Consider the following 21,869-nt stretch of genomic DNA (forward strand, 5'->3'; position numbering starts at 1 on the left):
AGGCCACGCTGGGGCTCACCAGAGCCCTGGGTGGGGGGGTCACCCCCTTCCCAGCCATCTCCCGTGGGAGGGAGGAGACAGGGGACTAGGAAAAGCCGTGCTGGAGGGATCCCTGGGCTGCAGCGAGGCGATTCAAACCTTGAGGCAAAACAGTTTTGCAGACCTTCTGTCTTAACCTCACCCCAGAGGCTGCTCCCCTGCCCCGGGCAGCACTCTCCCAGGGCGGGGAAGGGAGTTCTCATGGCCCCGGTGGCTGCTCTGCCTCCTGACGCTGTCATGGCACAAGGACGCTGTGGCCGGGGAAGGGCACACAAAGCCCCCTTTATTGGGGAAGCCCTGCGTGTTGGGGGCCCTCACGCTGCCCCCTTTGCACAGTTCCAGGGCTCGCAGCCCTCTTGGGATGGCTGGGGGCAGCCTGGGAGCTGGGTGGGGAAAGAGTGGGCAGAAGGGGCTAGTCCCAGAGGCCAGTTCCCATCGTCCGACTGGCCACGCTCTCACTGGGCCTTCTTGGAGATGGCTGCGGGTCTCCTGCTTGTCGGGGGGGTGTGTGGCGTCAGCGGAGGGGCCGTGCCGTACCAGAGCTGGAGCAGGACGAGTCCGTGGCAGATGTGGAGGGAGAGGGAGCTGCAGACTGTGGAGGGGTAGGTGTTCCAGCAGAGCTCGATCATGCCCAGCAGCAGTACCCTGCAGGGGAGAAAGCTGGGGGTCAGCATGAGGGGGACATGCCAACCCCCCTTGCTCCCAGACCCCCCCAGCAGACAGGTGGTCCCCCTCCCTGGCAGCACATACTTGGGCATGTGGGCGAGCTTGGCAGTAGGGGTGCACCAGAGCAAGTAGGGCAGCGTGTGGAAATACCAGACGTAGAATTGGTAGTGCAGGGAGCGGCTGCAGCAGACGCCCAGGAAGTTGGAGGAGAAGAGGACGAAGACGATCTGTGCGCTGGCGTTAAGGGGACAAACACAGGAGGCTGGAGGTGCGATCCCGCAGCAGCTCCCCAGCTGTACAGCACAGCTCCTTCCCCCAGGACAGGCTGGTCCTGACAGTGCAGCAGGACCGGGAGCCTGCAAATGCTGATCCCAAGGTCTGCCCTGCCGTGCCTTCTCCCCCCCGTCCCTGCTGCCCACCCTGCCAAAGGATATTGTTGACGGTCAAGGGAGGGGACGGGTGTTTCCTTTCAGCAGGATCCTTCAGCAGAGCCAGGATGCTCTCTTTGGACCTGAGGGGGAAGCACAAACATCGATCTCATCTCCTGACAGTCTCTCCCACCCTGACCTTCCCCTGTGAGCCACGATGCCTGGGCAGCGCATTCCCCGAAACAGAACAGTAGCTCCCCCCGACTCTTGCCTGCAACCCCAGAATTGCAGCACTGTGGGGGCAGGGGGGTTGCGGACCGGTGTCCTGCACCACAGGGGCTGATGGGGATCAGCTGACAGGGACCAGCACCCATGGGGAATCCCGGGTCTCACCTGTGCCACCGGTGCAGTGCAAAGAGCCCCAGGCCAGCCAGGTGAGCCAGGAGCAACGTGGTGTGGAAAGCTCGATTCTGGAAAACCTCTTCTGGGAGGAAGCGCCAGTTCACCGTCCATCTGAACTGGAACTGGCGGCCCAGGTCGAAGGAGCGGGTCAGGTACCCCACGGGGTTCACCAGCAGGAAGGGCAGCCCCAGAATCACCTGCCGGAGACACACCAGCACCCTCGCAGCAGCCATAAGCCAGGTCTCCGTCACCCTTGCCACCTCCCGAGAACCCCAGCACCACGTGGGGCGACAGGAACTGTCAGCCAAAGATGGCAGCCCCGTAAATTAAATTATTTATCAACCTCCAGCTTGCTGCGTGGGGCCAACTCAGATGCTGGTGCCACTGTATATAGACCCAGAGGTCTCCAGCCCGCAGGACAGCCAGGCAGGATGCTGCAATGCAGGCAGGCAGCCTACTGCCGACGGGGCTGCCAGGCTGCCCCTGTAGTCAATGTGAGCAGGGACCCACCTGGAGCAGGGCACAGATGCAGAGCTTGGGGATACAGCCCAGCAGACCGAACCGTTGGAGGAGGAGGAATAGAAGTCCAGGTGCGAAGAGCAGGATGTTCATCTTCACGGACACAGCCAGGCTGAGCGGGAAGCTGCGTTACTGCTGCGGCCCCCCACACGGGCAGCCCCCGGGCTAAGCGCAGCCTCCTCCCTGGGGCCGAGCTCGCTCACGCATGCAGCACAGCATGGAGAGCAGCCCCCGCCCTGCCCCCAGACCCTCACCTGAAGAGGAGGCAGCCCCAGGACCAGCGCTCCTCCAGGAAGAGGTTGATGGCGAGGAAGAGGATGGCCATGGCGACAGGGTCGTTAAAGAGCCGCAGGACAAAGATGGAGTGGATGCGGTAGGAGGCACAGCACATGAAGAAGAAAACATACGGGGGGACCTTGCAGGGGACAGAGAGCCAGGAGGGCGATGAGCAGCCTGTCCTGCACCCCCCGCTGCCACTGAGCCCCTCCAAACCTCAGACCCCAACCCTGACCTCCTGCCCAGCCCCTTTCGCCCCTGGAGGCTCTGGCCTCCAGCCTACCTTGTTGGTTCGGCAGTAGATGCGGAAGACGAGGAGGAGGTTGAGGAGGTAGAGGCCGGCAAAGAGGTACTGCGCCAGGCGGATGTCAGTGCCGCGGCCCGTGGCGTAGTACAGGCCCAGGAAGATGTAGACGAAGCCGGCGGGGTAGCTGTGGAGAGACGGGAGTGAGGGGCCGGGCCCCGCTGCCCCTCTGGGACCCCCGGAGAGGGCCCGGTCGCGGGGAGCTCGGCCGTCCCCGTCACTCACACCAGCGGCCCGGTGTCGCCCTTCAGGCGGGTGTAGTCGAGGGTCCCGTTGGCAAAGCCCTCCACCTCCTGCATGTAGGCCTTCCAGTCGATCTCGGTGTCTGCGGGGACAGCCGGGGGTCAGGGGGGCACTGCGGGGAGGGCTCCCCCACCTCCAGACCCCGCGGCCCTGCCCTGGGTCCCCCTGCCTCGCTGACAGCCGAGTCCCCGGCCCCACGCAGGCCCCCCAGCCCACCCCCGCCGCCCCGCCCGGGGGATGCTGTCACCCACACGGGCCGGGGACAGCCCCGTCACCCTGCCAGCGGCATCACGCCCCGCTCCCCGCTGCTCCAGGGGGAGCACCCCAGGGCTGCCCAGCCCGGGGACGAGCCGGCACTGCCCGGAGGGACCCCACCCCCCTCCCTTCCCACAGCTGCCCCCCGGCCAGGGCCCCCCCCCGCCATCCCCGAGCAGGGTCGTGTCCCCCCCCCCTCCTCGCCGGGCCAGGCCGGGCCCCGGCACTCACAGGGGACCCTGCGGATGACCCAGAGGTTGACGCCGCCCTCGGCCAGGCAGAGGCAGGCGGCCACCAGCGGGGTGTAGCTGGGCTCCAGCAGCGCCGCCCGCCGCTCCCGCCAGGCCCGCCGCAGCGCCGCCGCCCCCAGCCCCGCCGCCATGGCCGCCCCGCCGTGCCGCTCCGTTCCGCTCCGTGTTTCCGGCCGGAGCGCTTAGGGCGATGCAACCGCCGAGACCGGAAGCCGCACGTGGGGGGGCGGGCGGCACGTGGCGCCCGGTGCTCCCCCGCCCCGCCCCCGCCCGGCATGGAGCGGCGGCGCGCGCCCGCCGCCAACCGGCGCTACCGGCAGCGCCGCTTCTGGGACGCGCTGTACCGGCAGGAGGGCGCCGAGCCCCGGGAGTGGCTGGGGGGGCTGTCCCGGTTCCTCCCGCAGCTGCAGGCCGAGCTGCGCCCCGGTGACCGCATCCTCGTCCTCGGTACGTGCGCGGTGCCCGGTGGAGGGCGGGCGGGGCTCGGGGTCCCGCCGGTGGATGCGCTGGCACCGGCCGCGAGGGGGCGGTGCGGCACCGGGCCGGCACCGGGGGCAGCGCCCGGCCCGGCGGGGCGGCCCCGCTCCCGGGGGCGCGGGCGGGCGGCGGGGACCGGTGTAACCGCCCCGTAATCGCACCTGCGGGCTGATCCGCCGCCGGCCCGGCAGGTTCGCCCGCCCCCCTCCCCGCCGGGCAGGCGGGATTAGGCGGGTGTAATCACCGATCCTGTTAGCGGATCAGCCGCTGCCAGCTGCGCTTAATAGCCCCCAAATCCGCCGCCGATCCCCCGGGGAGGGGAGGGGAGGGAAGGGAGGGAGCCTCTCCCCCCGCCCGCCGCACCGGGGGGCCCGTGTCCTGCTGGGGCCGGCCCGGGGCTGGCCGGGCGGGGTGCTGGTGCCCTGTGACAGCCGTTCCTCCGTCCGTCCCTCTGTCCATCCATCCGGTTAAGTCCCCCCAGATGCTGCACGCTGCCCTCATTTGCCGCTGGCCCCGGCCCCAGGCTCAGTGGTAAATTGGGGACCCCCTCCTGCCCCCCCGCCCCTTCCCTGCCTCCAGCATCCCGCCCCGGGGCGGGGGGATCGGTGTGCGGGGGCTGCCCCGGGGCAGGGGCTGCTCTCGCCCCGCAGTCCTGCAGGGCCCGGAGCCCAAAGCACCCACCTTGCAGGGAGGGGGTAATTAACCAGCCCAGCACTCGCTAATTAGCAGCGAGGCGATGACCTGCTCCCTCTCTAGCTGCCCCAGCCCATCCGCACCCTTCCTTGCGTCCGAGGGAACAGGGTTGGGGTGCGGGCAGTCCCGTCTCCCCCCCCACGGGCACCCCGAGCCCCGGCTGAGCCGTGCCCCACGCAGGCTGTGGCAACAGCGCCCTGAGCCACGACCTGCACGAGCTGGGCTACACCGACGTCACCAGCATCGACTTCTCCCCCGCCTGCATCGCGGCCATGCGCGCCCGCTACGCCCGCTGCCCCGGCCTGCGCTGGGCCGTCATGGACATCCGCGCCCTTGCCTTCCCTGACGCCTCCTTCGACGTGGTGCTGGAGAAGGGCACCCTCGACGTGCTGATGGTGGAGGAGACCGACCCGTGGGATGTCTCGCCCCAGGCGGCCGCCGCGATGCACCGGGTGCTGGCGGAGGTACGGGGTGGGGGGAGCTGGGTGCGGGGGCAGAGAGTGGACCCCAAACCCTTTTGGGGTGGGTGAAGGTGCAGAATGTCCCCTCGCCACCCTGCTTCCCTGGGGATGTCCCAGCCGGTGCCTCTGCTCCCCCCAGCCGGTGCCTCTGCCCCCTCTGCTACCCTGCAAAGGGACACCCGGGGGGCTCCTGGCACCCTTGGGGGTGGGAGACCCCCCCTTCTCCCACCCCATCGCCTTCTCCCACCCCATCGCCTTCTCCCCAGGGCGGTGGATGGAGCAGGGTGTGTCCCTGGGGACCCTGGGTCCTGCTGGGGGGCTGGGTGACTCCCCTCTTTATTTGCACCCTAAATACAAAGGGGTGGCAGTAAAAATGGGCCCCATCCTGGGGTGGGTGGCTGTAGGGGCACCCAAAGGTGCCCGGAGGGGACCTGGGGGGGACGCACACCGAGGTTGCCCTGCCCGCCCAGGGCAAGGTGACAACCACAGGGCTCGTCCCCCCCCACTCCAGCTTCGATCTCATTAGCCGGGGTCCCCATCGGCCGGTCCGGGGTTGCCATGGCAACCCCCGTCAGCATCGGCAGGGCCCTGCCGTTGCCACGGGGACGGGTGATGCCTCCGGGCCCTGACTAATTGGCGGCAGAGCCGGATTGAACCTGCCCGGGTGCGGGGGTGCAGGTCCTGGCAGCCTCCCCCGCCCCGGGGGAATAACTGCGAGGACGATTAATGGCTGCACCTGCCCGGCACCCTTGGGCGTGGGCATGGGATGCTGGGAGGGTGCTTGTCGCTACTGACCCCCCCTCTGTCCTTTCTTGCCCCCCCTGAGCCCGGGAGGGAGCAGGACCCCAGGCGCTGTGGGCAGCGGGGCTGTCCTCGCCATCCGGGCCCTGCCCTGCCAGCACTGCTGCCTGTCCTTGTCATTTGGCCAAACGGCGAGGATTTAGCTCTTTTTTTTTTCCCTTTTTTTTTTTTTTTTCCCCTTTTTAATCCCCTGCTCAATCCCTGCCCTCCCCCAGCATCGCTGGGCGCTGGCCTCCACCCGCGGCCAGTCCCCGCTGTCCTCATCCCGGGGGGATTCATGGGGCGTTCCCACCCACTCGCTGCTTTGCCAGTCCCTCTGCGTGGGTCCGGCCACGGCTGGCACCCCCCTTCTCATGGTTTTCACATCCTCTGTCCTGCTCTCCCTGGGGGGGCGCGTAAGGACCCAAAAATCCGCCCTGCCTGTGGGGATGCCGCAGGGACAGCCCTGTCCCGGTGATCCGTGGGTGATGAGGAGGGGGTGACAGGTCAGTGCCAGAGCGCGGAGCAGCCGCCCTGGCCCCCCCCGCGCCGGCCGGCGGATGGGAAGGTTTCCTGTGCCCGTCTCTAAGCAACAGCCGTCGTTAGTGCTCTATTAATGAGGGATGGGATGCGGGGATGCAGGATGCCTCTCACTCGGCTCCAGCCGGAGATCCCTGCCTGCCCCCAGCCCCGGGGACCCCCCCGTGCCCATCAGTTGGGAAGCCGTGGGGGTCTTTCCAGGACAGATGCATCTGGTGCTTTGCAGGAGGGATGCTGAGCTTGGTTCCTCGCGGGGGGGGGGGGGCAGGCAGGATGCAGGGACCTGCCTTCCCCTTTTCCTGGCCAAAAACACTAAGGTTTGGTTCAGAAGCCCCCACCACAGCGGGGGACACACACACAGGCTGCCTGCTGCCCTCTCCATCCCTGGCCCCAGCCAGCACTGAGCCGTGGAGCTTCCTGGCAGGATTAAACCAGAGCTCGGGAAACCCCCGCCTTGGCCCCCAGCCCTCTGCCCTTGCCGGGGGGAGAGGGGGATCTGGGGGTGTCCCCGCCTGGGGCAGGGTGCCGGCGGGGGGGGCCGGCTGGGTGGCTGGCCGGGTGGCTGGCCGCCCGCCCGCCCCGGGCGCTGCCTTTGCATGCCGAGCACGCGAGCGCTGGCCGTAAAAGCCTTTTGACATTGGATAAAGCCAGGCAAGAAAATTGATGTTCTTTTCCATCCTGTTAGCGGGGGCTTAGCTCCAGCGGGGAGAAAATGGTGATTAAAAGGGTCGAGTCCTTTCCCATCCAACCCCCACCACCACCACCTCGGAGACTGGGTGCTGGGGGGGGTTGGCACTGGGTGCCCTGGGGAGGGGTGGGTGGGAGGGGGTCCCGTGCTGCTCTTGGGGGGCCCTGTGCCCAGGAGGGTGAAGCTTTACCCTGCGCCAGGGTTGGGTCTCCGTGCCGTCTGCTGTGGATGGGGGTGAAGAGTTTTGGGGTGCAGGGAGAGGTTGTGTGTGGGGACCCCCGTTCGCCATTGCCACTGGGCTGCAGGTGGTCTGGGGACATGTCAGAACCAGGGAGGGGGCAAGGTTAGGATGGGAGATTTGGGGGTGCAATGGGAGAGGCTGGGGGGGGATCTTTGGCAGATGGTGATGGGGGTCCCTGGGGATGGGGCCGTCCCTGCTGGAGGGGTGAACCTCACTGTGTCCCCCCCATGCGGGGATTCTCCTGCCGCAGGTGAGCCGGGTGCTGCGCCCGGGGGGCTGCTTCATCTCCATCACCTTCGCCCAGCCCCACTTCCGCAAGCCCCACTACGCCCAGGAGGCCTTCGGCTGGTCCCTGCGCCACACCGCCTGCGGGGACGGGGATGCCGGTGCCTTCCACTACTTCCTCTACGTCATGCGCAAGGGGCAGCCCCTGGACGCCCCCGACCTGGCCCTGGGGCGCCGGCTGCATCAGCCCCCCCCTCCCCCCGCCCCACCGCCGCCCCCCGCCCCCCCGGACAACGACGAGGACTATCTCCTTGCCATCCAGCTGTGACCTGGGGGGGCTTCCCCGGCCTCCCCCCCACCTAATAAAGCCTTAAGCTGCTCCACCCTCACAGCTGGGGGATGGGGAACCAGTGCGTGTCCCCCCCCCCAAGCTGCCCAGTGATGTGAGTAATGGGATAAAAGGGGGGGGGAGCTTGGCCTCCTCCCGGGGGGCAGCGGGATGCTCCAGGGAGCGGGAGATGCTGTGCCTCTCCCCGGCCCTTCCCTCGCCCAGCTGGAGAGCAGCCAGGGCTCCGGGCTTTGCGGCCGGTAATGAAACCAAATCGGGTTTAATTCCACCCATCCATCTTGCGGGGAGCAGCTCCCTGCCTGCCTCCCCCCTGGTACAGGCAGCTGGGCTGGGGGCAGGATGGGGGGTGCTGGCACTGGGTGCAGGGGGTAGGATGGATGGGGGGGGTCCCCTGCCCCCTGTCCTGCCATGGGACCCCCAGACCAGCCTCCGCAGCCGTGGGGGTGCACAAGGGTACCACGTCCTTGCCACCCCCTGGCTGGGCAGTGGGGGATCCAGGCTGGGACGTGCCAGCGCGGGGCTGGGGGCACCGCGGGGCGCGTGTGCAGGCAGGGTGGCACGTCTGCCCCCGTCCCCCTCCATCCCCCTCCATCCCCACTTCTGGCTGCGGTGACAGCCCTGGTGTACCACACATGCCTGGCCCGTGTCCGCTCGTGCCCGGGGCTGGCAGCGCGGTGACATGCGTGTGCGGGGGCTGGTGACAGGCGTGCCACCGTATGCTTGCAGGGCTGGCTGCCTGTGGGTGCCGGTGCGTGGGTGCTGATGTGGTGGCTGCAGCGGGTGTGCAGGTGCTACCGGGGGCGTCCCCAGGGGCTGTTTGGGCACCAGATCCCCCTGGGGCAGGCGACGCCGGCGGGTGCGGAGAGGACCCCTCCTCAGAGGGACGGCGGTAACATACCGAAGAGGCGCGAGCTGCCAGGCTGCTATTTCTGGCGAAAGGCATAAATGGGTCAGCCGGTGGCTCCCCCCGCGCCGGGAGCCAGCGAAGGACTCCGGGGTCAGCCCCTGCCCCCCCCGCCATGCCACCCCATCCCACAGGCACCCCAAAAAACAGCCGGCGCCTGGGAGGGACAGAAAGGAGCAGGCGGCTGCCGGCCTCGCCTCGATACATGAATGTATTTTATTCATCGCATTTTGTTCACCAGTACAGTGAAAAATGGCATTTAAATTTACAATGGATCATTCGTAGAACATAATGACACAAGTATCTTTTTTTTTCTTTTTTTTTGTGTTTTTTTTTCTCGGTTTTGTTTTTTGTTTGGTTTTTTTTTTGTTGTTGTGGTTTTTTTTTTTGCGTCGTCGTCTCCATAAATGCCACTCGTAGGTTATTGAAAAAGATGACAAGTTTCTCATGCACATCAGACCCCCCCGAGAAGCTTCTTAAAAAATAAAATTAAATTAAAGTACAAAATTAAAAACAACGACTCAGGCCGGTCCCTGCCCTCCCCGCTCCCCCCCCGGCCCCGCTACCCTTGAGCGAGGGGCAGCACCGGGACCCCCCGGCATCCGCAGCCGGCCCGAAGGGCTCCGGCCCCGGCACTGCTGGGAAGGGACTGCGGCGGCCGGTGGTGCTGCCGGCGGTGGGGGTCGGGCCGGGGGTCCCCGCTCCCCTCCCCGCATCTTCGGCTTTCCTCGCTCTCCCGCCATCTTTCTCGCCCCCCTTTATTTTTCCCCCTCGGTTTTTTCTTCTTTTTTTGTCTTTTTTTTTCTTATGGAAAAAAATATGAACCATTTTTTTTTTGTTTGTTTGTTTGTTTCCCCGATGCGGTTACTTCAACATCTCGACATCAGCAGATCGTTTTTAACAAAGATTCGGATATAAAAATACAAATATGAGGAGTTTCTGTTTAAAAAGAAGCGTGCCGGAGTGGTGGGGCTGACCCTCGGCCCCAGGACCGGGCGCCCGGGCCACCAAGCTCATGCAAAAAACGATGGAGCAAAAAATGTCTCTGGACAGCAGCGCTCCCCCCGCTCGTGGGGCCGGATCCGCCCCGGGATTCGGGGACCCCCCCCCCGCCAAGGAGGATGGGGGGAACACGCCGCGGAGCAGGGGGCTGGATCCCCCCCCCCCCCCCCCCCCGGGGGGGGGGGGGGTCTCCGCCCCGGGGGGGGGGCTCGGCGGGTGCCCTCCCCCCCCCCGGGGGAGGCGGAGGGGTAAAGTGCATGGCTCGGGGGGGGGGTGGTGGCCGCCGAGCCCCCCCCCGGGGCGGGGCGGGGGGGCACGGGCAGGGCCTCCCCCTCCTCGTCGGCGGTCCAGCCAGCATGCAGGGCCGGGCGGGCTGGGAGCAGGGCACGGCCTGCGGGTCCTGGCGGCGGGTCCCGGCTTACACCCCCGGCGGCGACTTCTCCGTCATGCCCTTGAGCACCTCGTCTATCCGGTCATCCTCGATCACCACTGCGGGGACAGGCGGGGGGCGCGTGGGCGAGGGGACGCACGCCCAGCCTCCGCCCCCCGGCTCTCACCCCACTCACCGCCCCAGGAGGGCTCCAGATGTGCCCCCCAGATGCTGGGGAGCAGGGCGAAGGGGCGCAGGCGGGTGCAATGGGGATGGGGGGGGTTGTGTGTGTGTGTGTGTGTCCCGCGCCCGGCTTGGGTAGGGGCAGCACCCCCCCGCGCAGCCAGCCGGCCGCCTCCGGATGGGTGGTTTGGGAAGGGGGGGGCAGGAAAGACCAGGAAGGACCCCCCCTCCTCTCTGCGGCAGGCGCTGATGAGAGCAACAGGACTGGAATGGGTAATGACCCAGCGGGGGGGGGCACCGGCAGCTCGGCGGGGGTGGCAGCCAGACCCCCGTCGGCATCGCCCGCTGCGCAGGACACCCCCCCCCCCCGCCATGGCATCACCGTCGGGGGAGCCGGACAGCCCCCCGTCAGCATAGCGGGCTGCACGGACCCCCACCATCAGCATCACCATGGGGGGCTGGACAGCCCCCGTCAGCATCACCCTCCAGACAGCCCCCATCAGCATCACCCGCTGGGCAGCCCCCCGTCAGCATCACCGCTGGGAGGCTGGACAGACCCCCATCAGCATCCCCCCCATCAACACAGTCACCCCCACACACACATCAACATCCCCGGCTGGGCAGATCCCCTCCCATCACCATCACCCTCAGGGGTGGTGGACAGACCCAACGTCACTACTGGGGTGCTCAGCAACCCCCCCATCACCACCCTGGGGGCAGATTGGCCAGACACCCCCCACCCCCATCACCAGCATCACTGGGGGAGCAGACAGACCCCCCCCATCACCACCAAGGGGGAACTGCCCCCCCCATCACCCTCGGGGGGGTCTGCTAGACCCAGCCACCACCACTGCAAAGGGGGGGCAGGTGGAGCAGGCAGCAGCTCACCCCTCCTCGGGGCTGGGGTGTATTTATGCTGGGGGTGAGCTCTGTTCCCCCCCCCTTTTGCCCCTACAGCTCAAGGAGGGGTGTTTGCCTATGGGGGTCCCCCAAGCAGGTGGGGTGGGGGCTGCAGGGAAGGCAGGGGCCATTCTTGGGGGTCCCCAAGGCATCGGGGAAGATCGATGGTGACAGATCAGGGTGCGGGGGGGGGGGGCATTTATTTGGGTCCTGATGGAAGCAGGGAGCTGCTGATGGGGGTCTCTGCGGCAGGCAGTAAAGCGGGGGGGGGCACGCAGGTTGATAGAGTCCTGGGGGGATAGTAAACCGGGGGGATGTTGACCAGCATCACCGGCAGCTGCTGACGGGGGTCTCTGCGGCAGGCAGAAATGTGGAGGGAGAGAGGTTTATGGGGCTGGGGGCTGTTCCTGGTGATGCTGGGGGGCTTGTTTATAGGGATGGGGGAGCAGAACAAGGGGACGTGGGGGCAATCCCAGGGGTGCTGAGGAGCAGTTCCGAGGGGTCCCGGGGACATTCACGGATGTGCCGGGGGCAGCCCCAGGGATGTTTGAGGATAGCCCCGGGGCAGCCCCAGGGATTGCTGCAGGGTAGTCCCAGGGGCAGCCCCAGGCTGCGGGGGGTGTGGGGCAGCGCTGGGGGGACAGCACTGGGTGTCTGGAGCTGGGGATGGGGGCCTGTGGTTCTAGGGCAGTGCCGGGTGCCAGTCGCAGAGCTGGGGGTCCCAGGGATGCTGGGGGGCAGTGCCGGGGATGATGTGGGGCAGAGCTGGAGATTCTGGGGATGTCGGGGGCAGTGCTGGTGATACTGGGGGGCAGAGCCGGGGATGCTGTGAGGCAGAGATGGAGATGCTGTGGGGCAGAGACGGGGATGCCAGGGGACAGTGCTGGGGATGCAAGGGGTCCCGGGAGTCCCAGGGATGCTGCGGGGCGATGCCGATGGCGCCGGGGGGCAGCGCCAGGGGTGCACTGGCCAGTGCTGGGGATGCCGGGGATGCAAGGGCAGGACCGAGGGTCCCGAGGATGCTGTGGGACGGCGCCGGGGGCGCGAGGGCCAGTGCCGGGGATGCCGGGGGGCAGCGCCGGGGATGCTGCAGGGCAGATCCGGGGGTCCCGGGGCAGAGCTAGGGATTGGAAGGGCAGATCGGGGTGGGGGTCCCGGGGATGCCGTGGGGCAGAACCGGGGATGCAAGGACAGATCCGGGGGTCCCGGGGACGCCGTGGGGCAGCGCTGGGGATGCAAGAGCCAGTGCCGGGGACGCCGCAGGGCAGATGCGGGGGTCCCGGGGATGCCGTGGGGCAGAGGCGGGGGGTCGGGCGGTACCTCTCTTGGCGCGGCCGATCTGTCCCAGCTTGGGGGGCCGCTTGCCCTGGTTGCCCCCGAAGAAGGCGTTGGTGTCCTGCAGGCGGCAGCTGAAGGGCAGCTCCCCCGCCTCGGGCTCGGCGCCGTAGCGGCCCACCTTGTCCTCGCCGTAGGGCAGCACCTGCGACATGGCGGGGCCGAGCGGGCCGAGCCGCGCCGCGCCGAGCCGGGAGCCGGTCTGCGGCGGCGGCGGCGGCGGCGGGGAGGAAACCCGGGCGGAAGGATGAAGTCATGCATCCGGGGGGAGCGGGGACCCCCCCGGCGGGGGGCGGCTCCGGAGCGCCGCGGCCCGGCCCGGCACGGCCGGGACAGGGACGGGTACAGGGACCCCCGCCGCCGGTGCCCGGTGCCCGCCCGGTGGGGACGGGGGGACCCCCGCCCCAGCCCCTGCCCCGTCCCCGGCGCAGGCTGGTTCCCCCGGCACAGCCTTGCCGGGATGGTCGCCCTAACTCGGGGGTGCCCCCAAACACGGGGTGCCCCTGTGGAGCGGGGAGCCCCTTGGCACAGCCGGGTACCCCCGTGTCAGGCAGCCGAGGACCACCAGGCACAGCCGGGCCCTCCCCTGCGCACCGAGGTGATGCCAGACGGGCCCCCCAACACCCCGCTCTGGTCCCCCAGACCACCCTGAGCACCCCCAGCCCAGCTCCCAGCCTCCTGCAGCCCGGCAGGCTCAAGCCCCCCAGCCCCCCCGGGCTAGCTCCCACCCCAGGTCTCCCCAGACAGGTTGCCCTAGCCCCCCACTTGTTCCACTTGCCCAACACCCATCCAGGCACCCGCTCCCACAGCCCACCCAGTGCTGGGGTCCCCCCTTGGAGCCACATAGGTCCCGCCCCAGCCCCTGCCAGTCCCCTTGGCCCCCCACGTGTGGGTCCCTGCACACACGTGTGCATGTGTATGTACATGTGTGCTCATTTGCATGTATTTGCAGGGCTGCGGGGGGCACGTGGGTGTGATTCTGCAGGTGCCCGTGAGTGTGGCCCCATCGGGGCCGTGCCCAGGATGCCCCTTGCCTCATGGCTTGGCCCTTCCCTGGGGGCTCTCTGCGGACAAGGGGAAGGGGAGCCATCCCCCATGGGGACCTGCCATGGGTCAGCGAGGACAGACCTACGAGAGTGGCCCCAGTGTCCCCCCAGAGCCCCGTTTGTGTCCCCTCTGCACACCCCTACCCCAGACCCATCCTGGCCCTTTCCTCTGCATTTTCTGCTGCCAGGGCAGTGATTGCACTAATTGGCATTGGTGGCCCTGAACGGCCTCACCTGGGACCCCCCATTCCGGTCACCTGGGGCTGGGGGGCTATTTAAGCTCAGGCTGGGGCTGCTGCTCCTTGCCTGAGCTGTGGGTATAGCCCTGGCCCCTGGAGATGATGATGATGATACAAATACAAGCTGGTTGGAGAGGGCCACCCTGTCATGGGGCAGCCTTGTTCCTGCTGCTCCCTCGCATCCAGGTCCTACTGCTCATGTGGATGTGCTGGGTTGCAGCAGCACTTGCCAGCCCCGTGCCAGCCCCATGAGAATCTCCCTCTGGCTGTCTTGAGGGAGCAAGAGTGGGGTTTTACAGACAGCCCTGTGGTCCATCTCTCCATGCTAGCATCTCCATGGCCTGAGATCCTGTTGAAAGGTGCTGCAGAAGAGCATCAGCCCGGCTGGTCCATGCGAGAGGGCAGGTACTTCTATTTTGGGAAGGCTCAGCCATGTGCCGAGCTCTGCAGACCACCAGTCCCTGCTGTCCCCTCCCAGAGCAGAGACGGGGAGGGACGGGGCAGCGGTGCCTGTTCTCTGTTGGCAAGGCAGTGCCGTTATTCCTGCCTTTGCTGAGGAACCAGCTTGAACTTTTTCATGTGACGGCTTCTGCTCCTGCAAAAAGTGCCTGGGAAAATAGGCGAGAGGCCCACGCTGAGATGTGGCCTGCTTTTCCCATCGCCGAGCCCACGTGCCGCTGCCCGTGGGCAGGGACAGGCAGGCCGTGGCACGCGCGGGGCTGGGGGTGAGCGAGAAGAGGAGCAGATGGGCTGTGTGGGATGTGAGCGGGGCTGGTGCTGCGCTCCAGGAGGGCTTCCAGCCTGGCGGGCTCCTGGGAAGAGGCTTGAGAGAGGTCACCCTGGGAATGGCCCCGCTTATTCCACACCTGTACCTGTATCTGTATAGTGCCTTGCACCCAAGGGAGCTGCTTGGCTTGGCTATGGGGTGGGGGGGAGCTCTGTGGGGCTGGCTGTGGTTTGGGGGTGTGGGAGGGACCCTCCACCCAGCCCCGGCCAGGAGGAGGGCCGGATTCGTGCCGGCACAGCTGGGCTGTAGGTGGGACAGGGCAGCACTGTGGCTCTGGGTGCTGCATCTCCTTGGGACATCTCTAGTCTCTGGCTCCCCAAGGATGCTGCTGGCCACGGGGGGAAAAAGGAGGTACCAGGGGCCTGAAAGTGAGTGGGTGGGCAGGGGGGTGCAGGAGGGACCACCCTCATCCCTTGCCAGTGCGGGTTGTATCCCTACATCGTGAGCTGGGACCGTGCTCCCTCCTTCCCCTGGCTCTCATCCGACCTTCGTTATCCGCCTTTTAGCAGCCACGTAATCTCCTTTCTCGCTTCCTTTGCAGCCTTTTGTCCGACACAAAGCTGTCTTCAGCAGGAAGAAGAGGCTGTGGGAGCGGGAAGCAGGCGGCTCTTCCTGCCCTGGCTCCTTAAACCTGGGCCGCAGCCCCCAAGCTGGGACACCTTGCAGGTGATGCAAGGGCTAGGGGCTGGCCGTGACCCCCGTGGGGTGGATATGGGGCTGGGCAGGGGGGACACAGCCGGGCTCCCAGCTGCAGTGGGGCTGGGGATGGAGATTGCACTGCATTGCCCGGCCTCGGGCGATGCTCCGGGTGCCCACCGGCTCCTGCTGTGACCCAGCCCCACAGCTGGATGCTGCCCCTGAGCCCCGCACCCTTGGTGGGTATTCGGGTGCAGGCTCCGGGTGCTTTGATGGAGGTGAGGGGTTTCCCTGCAGTCACTTGTGCTTCCAGTGGTTTTACAGTGGAGAAACACCCTGTGCGTGTGCAAGCAGCTTGTGGTGGGGGCATGTCCTGCCCAGGCTCTGCAGAGACCACCGGGCTGCAAGGCTTGGAGTGGATGGGACCACCTGGTGGTCCCCAAGGCCTGGCAAGGGTGGGATCGGTGGCCTGGCAGGCAGCGGCTGGATGACAGGGGGCTTGGAGGAGGCAGGAGGCATCAGCCATCAGACCCGGGGCTTTTTCTGGTGCAGGTCCAGGAGCCTGTTGGTGCTGTCACTGAGGGCTGGAAGCACCAGGGCTGGCCCCACGGGGCTGGGGGCTGCAGAGGCGTGCCTGGAGGCCGGCTCTGGTGCCTCCATCTGTGCTGCTTCCAGCCCTGCCAAGAAACGTGAAATGGCACTTCTGCTCCACGGCGGTGGCAGCCGCGGCCTGGGGGGCCTCGCCGAGTGCCAGCTCCCCACTGCTGGCACCGCTGCTCTCTCTGAGCACCCAGCCCCGGCCCGGCGTGGGGGACCGGCAAAGGTCACCGACAAGGTCAGGGATGTCACCCCCCCTTGGCTATTGCCACCGCCTCCCGGGAGGGAGAGCGCAGGTGGGGATGCCCTGTGCTGTGGGCGGGCAGCTCCTTTGCACAGGCTTTTTGGGGGAGCGGAGAGGTGCACCCAGGCTGGGTGCAGGCAGTGGGGATGGCCATGTCTGCCGATGGTTGTGGTGGCCCTTGTCACCGTAGTGAGGAGATGTTGGGGGACAGGGGACGGGCATCCTGCTTGGCAGCTTGTGCTGTGGGTGAGCCCAGGGCAAGCGTGGGACAGCGGCGTGTTCCTCGCCCTGTGCTGTCCCCGCAGCCAGCGATGTGGGAAGATGAGGCCAAAAAGTCCCTCCCTGGAGGGAAAGCACCTTTCCCAGGCAGGAAGGGCTCAAGCCTTTGCAGGAGAGCTGGGGCCAGCCAGCAGGTTGTCACTAGTGAGATGAGTTTGTCTGTCTCAGCGCACAGCCTGGCTTCGGGAAGAGGGTGCTCCCGAGGGGGGGTCCGATTGTAAGTCGGGGCAGGGGGATGGCACTGTCCCCATCCCTCACATGAGCTGCCTGGGGCACAGCCGCGGTCCCCGCAATGCCGTGGCTGCATCTGAGCAGATGGGGCACCCCCAGCACGCTGCCTGGGGCAGGGGCTTCGGGGAGGGGTCCCTGCCCAGACCTGGGGCGGGGGGGAGCGGGAGGGTGGGGGAGGCCTACCCCGTAGGGGGGTGAACAGCCCTGCTGGGGTGTGAGGCTCCGTCCTCGTCTGTCACCACATCTCTGGTCACCATGACAACAGACAGGGAGGCAGGCGGCAGCGGGCTGGCATCCCTGGGGGTGCGGGTGGGGGCCATGGGCACGGGCTGGCACCCACAGGGACCCTGCGGGGGGGGGGCAGCTGGCAGTGTCCCTCTTGGGCCCTGCATGGCGGGGGGGGAGGCTGGGCAGGGCTCAGCCTGGGCACTGTGAGCTCCCCGCTGACCTGCTCCAGACCAAAAATCCTGGGGGGGGGACACGACACACACGGACAGGGGGTTCGGCCGGGGGCATAGGCGCTGCGGCACGGCTGGGCAGCCCCTGTGCCGGGTGGTTTGGCACAGCGAGGCTTTGGCTGGCACCGAGCTGAGCAGTTGAGTCACGCTGCCGCCCGGAGCGGGGCCAGGCAGGGCTGCTCATTGGGGTCTGTGTGTCCAGGCCACCGTGGGGCTGGTGGCCTCCCGGGGGTGGCAGAGACCCAAGGAGGGGGATATAGGGTAGGGCTGTGCCCCAGCACGGGGCGGCACCCTCCCCATCTTCCTCCAGCACAGGGGATTTGTCCCCTGCCCCGGGCACCCTCAGCACCTGTGGGGACAGAGGGGAGCGGGTGGCTGCAGGGTGCTCTCTAGCTGTCCCCGTCCCCGGCTGGCTGCCGGGCCCCGGGGAACAAGACGAGCAGTCTTGGGGAGCACGGGCACCCCCTGCCCTCCCCGGCCCACGCGCGCAGGCAGCTCTTGGCACGCGGGGAGTGTGTTCCTGGCAGCCCAGCCCTCTCCCATCTGGTATTTATCTCCTTCCCGAAATCCCTCCTGCTGTGGGGGGGATGCCTGGCTCCGGGGGGGACCCGGGCCCCACTGCTCACTCTGCAGTGCAGCAGTCGCCGTGCTGATGTGGGGAAGAGGCCGGGCTGAAAGATGGTTGGGGGGGAGAGGAGAGGTAATCCCCCCCTCCCCCCCAAAAATGCATGTGGGTCACAGGAGGTTTGACTGGGTGCTCTGGGGCATCATGGCTAGCTGTGGGCCCTGGGAGCAACGCCACAGGGCCACCTTTGCCCCAAGCAAGCTCCCAGCCCCAAACTGGTAGCAATGGGGCCGCTGCCCCAGGGAGGGGGCACATCATCCCCCTGCCTCCCACCCCCCGACGCTGCTGCCTGGCTGCCAGAGGCCTGCCAGTGCTGTCGTGTGTGTGTGTGTCCCCAAATTCTGGGTGCCCCAAAGCCGCAGGAGCCAGGAGAGCCCGTGGGTTGCCTGGGCAACTGCAGCCAGGAACTGATGGGGAGCGGTCCAGGGGAGCAGTTGCCATGGAGACCGGAGGAGCACGATCGCCTTGGCAACAGTCCTGTTCCCCCCCACCTTCGGGGCTGTATCCTGAGAAGGTGCACCCCGGCCGGGGGTCCCCTGCCTACTGCCCACCACCAGTGAGCGTGCACCCCCCAGCCCCCCGACTGAACGGCGCGAAGGAAGAGGCGAGGCCGAGCGCGACTCCTTGGCTTTATCACTCCACACACCACTGCAAGCCGCTCCCGCACCCGGTCCTGGCCAGGAGGCGGGCAGGAAAGCTGGGTGCAGCAGGGGCCAGAGGCACAGGCAGGCTCCGGGGTGCCCCAGGGCTGTCCTCCCACTCCAGGAGAGCGGGGACCCTGTGGAGAGGGACAGAGGGACGCTGTCCCCCTCCGTGAGTGGCAGAGCAGCTAGCGAAGGGGCATGCTTCATCCCTGCTAGCCCCGGGTGTCCCCACATGGTCTGGGCAGTGGCTGTAGGTACATGGATTGTGGGGGGGAGGACAACAGTGGCACCAAGGTGTGCTACTGCGGTGGCTCGGGGGTCTCTGTCACCCCACCGTGTCCTCTGTGCCCTGCCAGCCCTGGTCTTGCCCCCGCCATCTTCCCCACGGACAAAGCCACGTGCTGGAAAAGCCAAACAAGGGAAAAGTCCCACGTGGCTTTGGGGGGTCAGGGCTGGGAAAGGGGCATGGGTCAAACAGCCAGCAGCCAGAGGAACACCCTGGTGTGGGGCCGGGGACCCGGCTCCTCAGCTCAGGCACTGAGTATGTTCCCCCAAGCCTTCATGTTTGGGGGGGATCCCTCTGGCAGACAAAGGGAGGATGAGGAGGCTATAACTCCCCCTCTCCCAAAAACAGATAAGGGGGGCACACCAGGACCCTTCCCTCCCAACAAGAATCACTCAGCTGCACGCGAGGGCACAGCTGGTATTTCTGCAGGCTCCGGGCTTGGCTTGGTTCACGCTGCCCCTCCTTGGGCCCCCTCCCCAGGTGCCCTCAGGCCTGGTAGAGGGGCACCACACGGTCAATGGGCCCCCGGCAGATGGGGCAGAGGCGGGCAGGCAAGGCCTGGAAGCAGCGGAAGCAGCAGCAGATGTGGCCACAGCCCAGGAGGACGCACTCGCGGGGCCGCGTCAGGCAGATCACGCAGGAGTCCTCGGGCCCCCCGTCCCCGGCCTCCTCACCATCCGGCTCCTTGTCCTCAGGCTGCTGCTTGAGGCGGGCGCGGCGGTAGGCACGGCACAGGGCATGCAGGAGGACGGCCAGGCCTGCCACGGCGCACAGCACTGCCGCACCCTTCCAGAGCCCGCTGGCCGACTCCAGCTCTGCCAGCACTGTCTGCCAGTCCCCCAGGCACAGGAAATACTCGCCCTCCCGGGCCGGTGGCTGGAGGTGCAGGGAGCCGTCGAGGTGCAGGGCCAGCTCCCCAATGCCTGTCAGCCCGGCCCCCACCCGCAGCATCTCCTCCGTCTCCAGGATGCCCTTGGGCTTCTCCCCGCTCAAGTATTGGCCCAGCAGGTCACGGAAGCCATGGGCCGGCTGCTGGAACCGCTCGTACACCGTCTCCAGCGGCAGGCAGACAGCTCGGAGCGGGCTCTCCACGCTCACCTGCGTCACTGCCTCGCTGTCTGGTGAGGCCAGCAGGAAGGGGACGGTGTAGACCTGCTCCGAGAGCACCCGCTCGCTCTCGCTCCTGCAAGCAGAGAGTGCAGCGCTGGGATGTGGAAAACGCCGAGGAACTCTGAGCTCCTGTGGCTGAGCCGAGGGTAGGGACTACAGTCTTTAACCGAGCCGCTTTCTGCCTCTCCAGTGGCCCCAGAGGATGGGGGTCTGGACCCACGGGTGCAAGCCCACCCCTGCTGTCCCCTCCCATCGCTCACCAGCTGCGGGCCAAGGCGTTCCAGATCAGCCGATGCTCTTTCAGAAGCAGTTTCTGGATCACGCCCTGCAGCCCCTCATGGTAATGGCTGGTCAGTGCAGCCTTGGCTGGCAGCACTATGCCTAAGGACCAAGGGATGCATCACAGCCAAAGGAGGAGAGCCCGGGCCCCGTCCCCGGTGTGGGGCCACAGGGTCTCCTTACCTTCCAGGGCAACGTAAGGCAGGCACCTCCCATCAGCCGCAGACACCAGTGCTGGTAAATTGTCATCAACCCGGAGCTTTGGGGCCTCCTGCAAGAGCAGGGACTGAGCGTGAACACGGGCAGGGGCAGATGGGCTGGCAGGCAGAGGGTGGGTCATGCATGGCTTTGTGGGGATCTCTGGCAGGATGTGACCTGCTTGGTCCCGGGCATCGTGACATTGGCAGGGGATGCAGCAGGCTGCAGTCGTCAGCAAGGTGCACCCAAATCCAAGGCTCTGGGCTGGGCAGTGTAGGGCAGCGGGGAAGGGAGAGTGGGCAGAAAAGAGCCTGTGAGGGACAGGGCTACCTGTATGCGTGCCACGACTCTGGCTTTCTTCCTGTACAGGTAGTAGAAGAGGCCGGAGAAGGCGAGGCTGGAGCCCAGACACAGCAGCTCCCCAGGCGTGATGGGCGGCGCGTCCATGGTGCCAGGCTCGGGCAGCACGCCTGCAAGGACAGGCGTGTTGGCTGGGGGATGGGGCTGTGTCGGCCCAGGGGCAGGAACGTCCCAGCGCCCCTGTCCCCAGGGCAGGGACGTCCCACTGCCCCTGTCCCCAGGGCGCTGCCGCCCTAGGGCCAAGCCTGCCCGTGGCCTGGCTGGGGGCAGTTCAGCTCCAGCATCCACAGGTGCCCGGCAGCCCCGGCCCAACCCAGCACCCCTTGCCCAGCCTGGGTCCAGAGGCGCCCGTCTTGCCCTGCACGCAGGATCGGGCCGAGGCCCAGCACCCGTGACCCAGCCCGGGCCCTGCACCCAGGGTCCCACCTAGGCCCGGCACCCCCAGTCCGGGCCCAGCACCCCCGATCTGGCCCGAACCCAGCCCCCGGCTCGGACCCAGCCCCCGCGGCCCGGCCCGGCCCGGCCCCGCCGCTGCCGCTCACGCCGGCCCGACCCCGCTGCCCCCCGTGCCCCCCGAGGCCGGAGGCGCCCAGGCCCGGACCCTGGCCCCGCCGCGCTGCCTGCTGGGAAATGGAGTGCGGCCGCCGCGGCGCCGCGGCGGGGCGAGCCGTGCCCGGAACTACAGCCCCCAGCGTCCCTCGCGCCGAACTACCGCTCCCGTCGGGCCTTGCGCCCGTCACCGACAGGACTACAACTCCCGGCGGCCTTTGCGAGCCCCCCCCCGTGGCCGCTGTCCCCCGCGGGCTGGCGGGTCCCCGTGCAGAGGCGGGGGTGCAGGGGCGAACCCCAGTATGGGGCTGGGGGCGCGGTGCAGGGAGAGGTCCCGGCCAGGGCAGGCCCCAGGCACTCTGTGGAGGGGGCTCAGCCACGGCCTGGCCCCAGGGCAGGATGGGGTCACCCGTGCTGTCACCCCTGCCTGGGGGGCCATGGGACCCCTTGGCTGGCCTTTCCACCGGGGGGACACCACCCCGCCGGGGCTGGGCCGGGGCTGTGGGGCTGTCCCAGCCCGGCTCCTGCCTTCCCGTCGCCCCAGCCTCACCCGGTGTCCCCCAGCCACCCTGCCCGGTGCCGGCCGGCAGCACAGCCCCCCCCATGTCTGTGGCTGAGGGGTGACACCCCCCCCCCGACCCTGCGTGGGGTGCCAGGGCTGAGGGTCAGCCCTGCGGCTGCCGTTCGCCTTCCCCGCACGTCTGCTCCCCTCCCGCCGTCCCTCAAGACATCTCATCTCCCGCTCCCCTCCCTTGGTCCCTCGGGATTTCTCATCTCCCGCTCCCGTCCCTCGGGATGTCTCATCTCCCACATGTCCCCCAGCTTTTGAG

At 67.8% G+C, this 21,869-nt stretch overlaps 4 protein-coding genes across 5 annotated transcripts; 1 reads left to right on the forward strand and 3 right to left on the reverse strand.

Moving 5' to 3' along the window:
• Nucleotides 1-295: 295 nt before the first annotated feature.
• ALG3 (ALG3 alpha-1,3- mannosyltransferase) lies at nt 296-3,507 on the reverse strand. Its single transcript, XM_072866661.1, has 9 exons — nt 3,304-3,507; nt 2,800-2,899; nt 2,554-2,701; nt 2,249-2,409; nt 1,986-2,106; nt 1,467-1,672; nt 1,139-1,216; nt 790-933; nt 296-684 (listed from the first exon to the last, which is right to left on the reverse strand). Exons 1-9 carry the CDS (start codon nt 3,452-3,454, stop codon nt 495-497), a joined length of 1,299 nt encoding a protein of 432 aa, XP_072722762.1. The 5' UTR covers nt 3,455-3,507; the 3' UTR covers nt 296-494.
• EEF1AKMT4 (EEF1A lysine methyltransferase 4) lies at nt 3,507-7,854 on the forward strand. The gene is made up of 3 exons (XM_072866664.1): nt 3,507-3,770; nt 4,674-4,957; nt 7,454-7,854. Exons 1-3 carry the CDS (start codon nt 3,599-3,601, stop codon nt 7,754-7,756), a joined length of 759 nt encoding a protein of 252 aa, XP_072722765.1. The 5' UTR covers nt 3,507-3,598; the 3' UTR covers nt 7,757-7,854.
• A 1,022-nt stretch (nt 7,855-8,876) lies between these two features.
• CAMK2N2 (calcium/calmodulin dependent protein kinase II inhibitor 2) lies at nt 8,877-12,725 on the reverse strand. The gene is made up of 2 exons (XM_072866665.1): nt 12,457-12,725; nt 8,877-10,172 (listed from the first exon to the last, which is right to left on the reverse strand). The coding sequence occupies exons 1-2, from the start codon at nt 12,623-12,625 to the stop codon at nt 10,102-10,104; spliced, it is 240 nt and encodes a 79-aa protein (XP_072722766.1). The 5' UTR covers nt 12,626-12,725; the 3' UTR covers nt 8,877-10,101.
• Nucleotides 12,726-18,224: 5,499 nt separating this feature from the next.
• LOC140653925 (mitochondrial ubiquitin ligase activator of nfkb 1-A-like) lies at nt 18,225-21,843 on the reverse strand. 2 transcript variants are annotated; one of them, XM_072866663.1, is made up of 5 exons: nt 21,779-21,843; nt 20,461-20,602; nt 20,116-20,203; nt 19,914-20,034; nt 18,225-19,726 (listed from the first exon to the last, which is right to left on the reverse strand). In XM_072866663.1, the coding sequence occupies exons 1-5, from the start codon at nt 21,841-21,843 to the stop codon at nt 19,030-19,032; spliced, it is 1,113 nt and encodes a 370-aa protein (XP_072722764.1). In that variant the 3' UTR covers nt 18,225-19,029. The 2 variants fall into 2 exon arrangements, with proteins under 2 accessions (XP_072722764.1, XP_072722763.1); XM_072866662.1 differs by lacking the exon at nt 21,779-21,843 and adding an exon at nt 20,986-21,079 and having other exon boundaries at nt 20,461-20,600.
• Between the last annotated feature and the right edge of the window lie 26 nt (nt 21,844-21,869).

Source organism: Ciconia boyciana, chromosome 7, assembly GCF_034638445.1.
Source record: "Ciconia boyciana chromosome 7, ASM3463844v1, whole genome shotgun sequence".
NCBI classification, from domain to species: domain Eukaryota; kingdom Metazoa; phylum Chordata; class Aves; order Ciconiiformes; family Ciconiidae; genus Ciconia; species Ciconia boyciana.

What these genes read in the sequence shown, in the direction of transcription:
- ALG3 (XM_072866661.1), bottom strand. Translation starts at nt 3,454, where the DNA reads ATGGCGGCGGGGCTGGGGGCGGCGGCGCTGCGGCGGGCCTGGCGGGAG. An exon ending in GCATCTGTGCCCTGCTCCAG is followed by an intron (nt 1,673 to 1,985) that starts GTGGGTCCCTGC and finishes TGTCTCCGGCAG; the next exon opens with GTGATTCTGGGGCTGCCCTT. An exon ending in CCTCCCTTGACCGTCAACAA is followed by an intron (nt 934 to 1,138) that starts TATCCTTTGGCA and finishes CGCCAGCGCACA; the next exon opens with GATCGTCTTCGTCCTCTTCT.
- EEF1AKMT4 (XM_072866664.1), top strand. Translation starts at nt 3,599, where the DNA reads ATGGAGCGGCGGCGCGCGCCCGCCGCCAACCGGCGCTACCGGCAGCGC. An exon ending in TGACCGCATCCTCGTCCTCG is followed by an intron (nt 3,771 to 4,673) that starts GTACGTGCGCGG and finishes TGCCCCACGCAG; the next exon opens with GCTGTGGCAACAGCGCCCTG. An exon ending in TGCACCGGGTGCTGGCGGAG is followed by an intron (nt 4,958 to 7,453) that starts GTACGGGGTGGG and finishes CTCCTGCCGCAG; the next exon opens with GTGAGCCGGGTGCTGCGCCC.
- CAMK2N2 (XM_072866665.1), bottom strand. Translation starts at nt 12,625, where the DNA reads ATGTCGCAGGTGCTGCCCTACGGCGAGGACAAGGTGGGCCGCTACGGC. An exon ending in GATCGGCCGCGCCAAGAGAG is followed by an intron (nt 10,173 to 12,456) that starts GTACCGCCCGAC and finishes CTGTCCCCGCAG; the next exon opens with TGGTGATCGAGGATGACCGG.
- LOC140653925 (XM_072866663.1), bottom strand. Translation starts at nt 21,843, where the DNA reads ATGAGACATCCCGAGGGACGGGAGCGGGAGATGAGAAATCCCGAGGGA. An exon ending in GGACCAAGGGAGGGGAGCGG is followed by an intron (nt 20,603 to 21,778) that starts GAGATGAGATGT and finishes GCCTGTCCTTGC; the next exon opens with AGGCGTGCTGCCCGAGCCTG. An exon ending in GAGTCGTGGCACGCATACAG is followed by an intron (nt 20,204 to 20,460) that starts GTAGCCCTGTCC and finishes CTGCTCTTGCAG; the next exon opens with GAGGCCCCAAAGCTCCGGGT.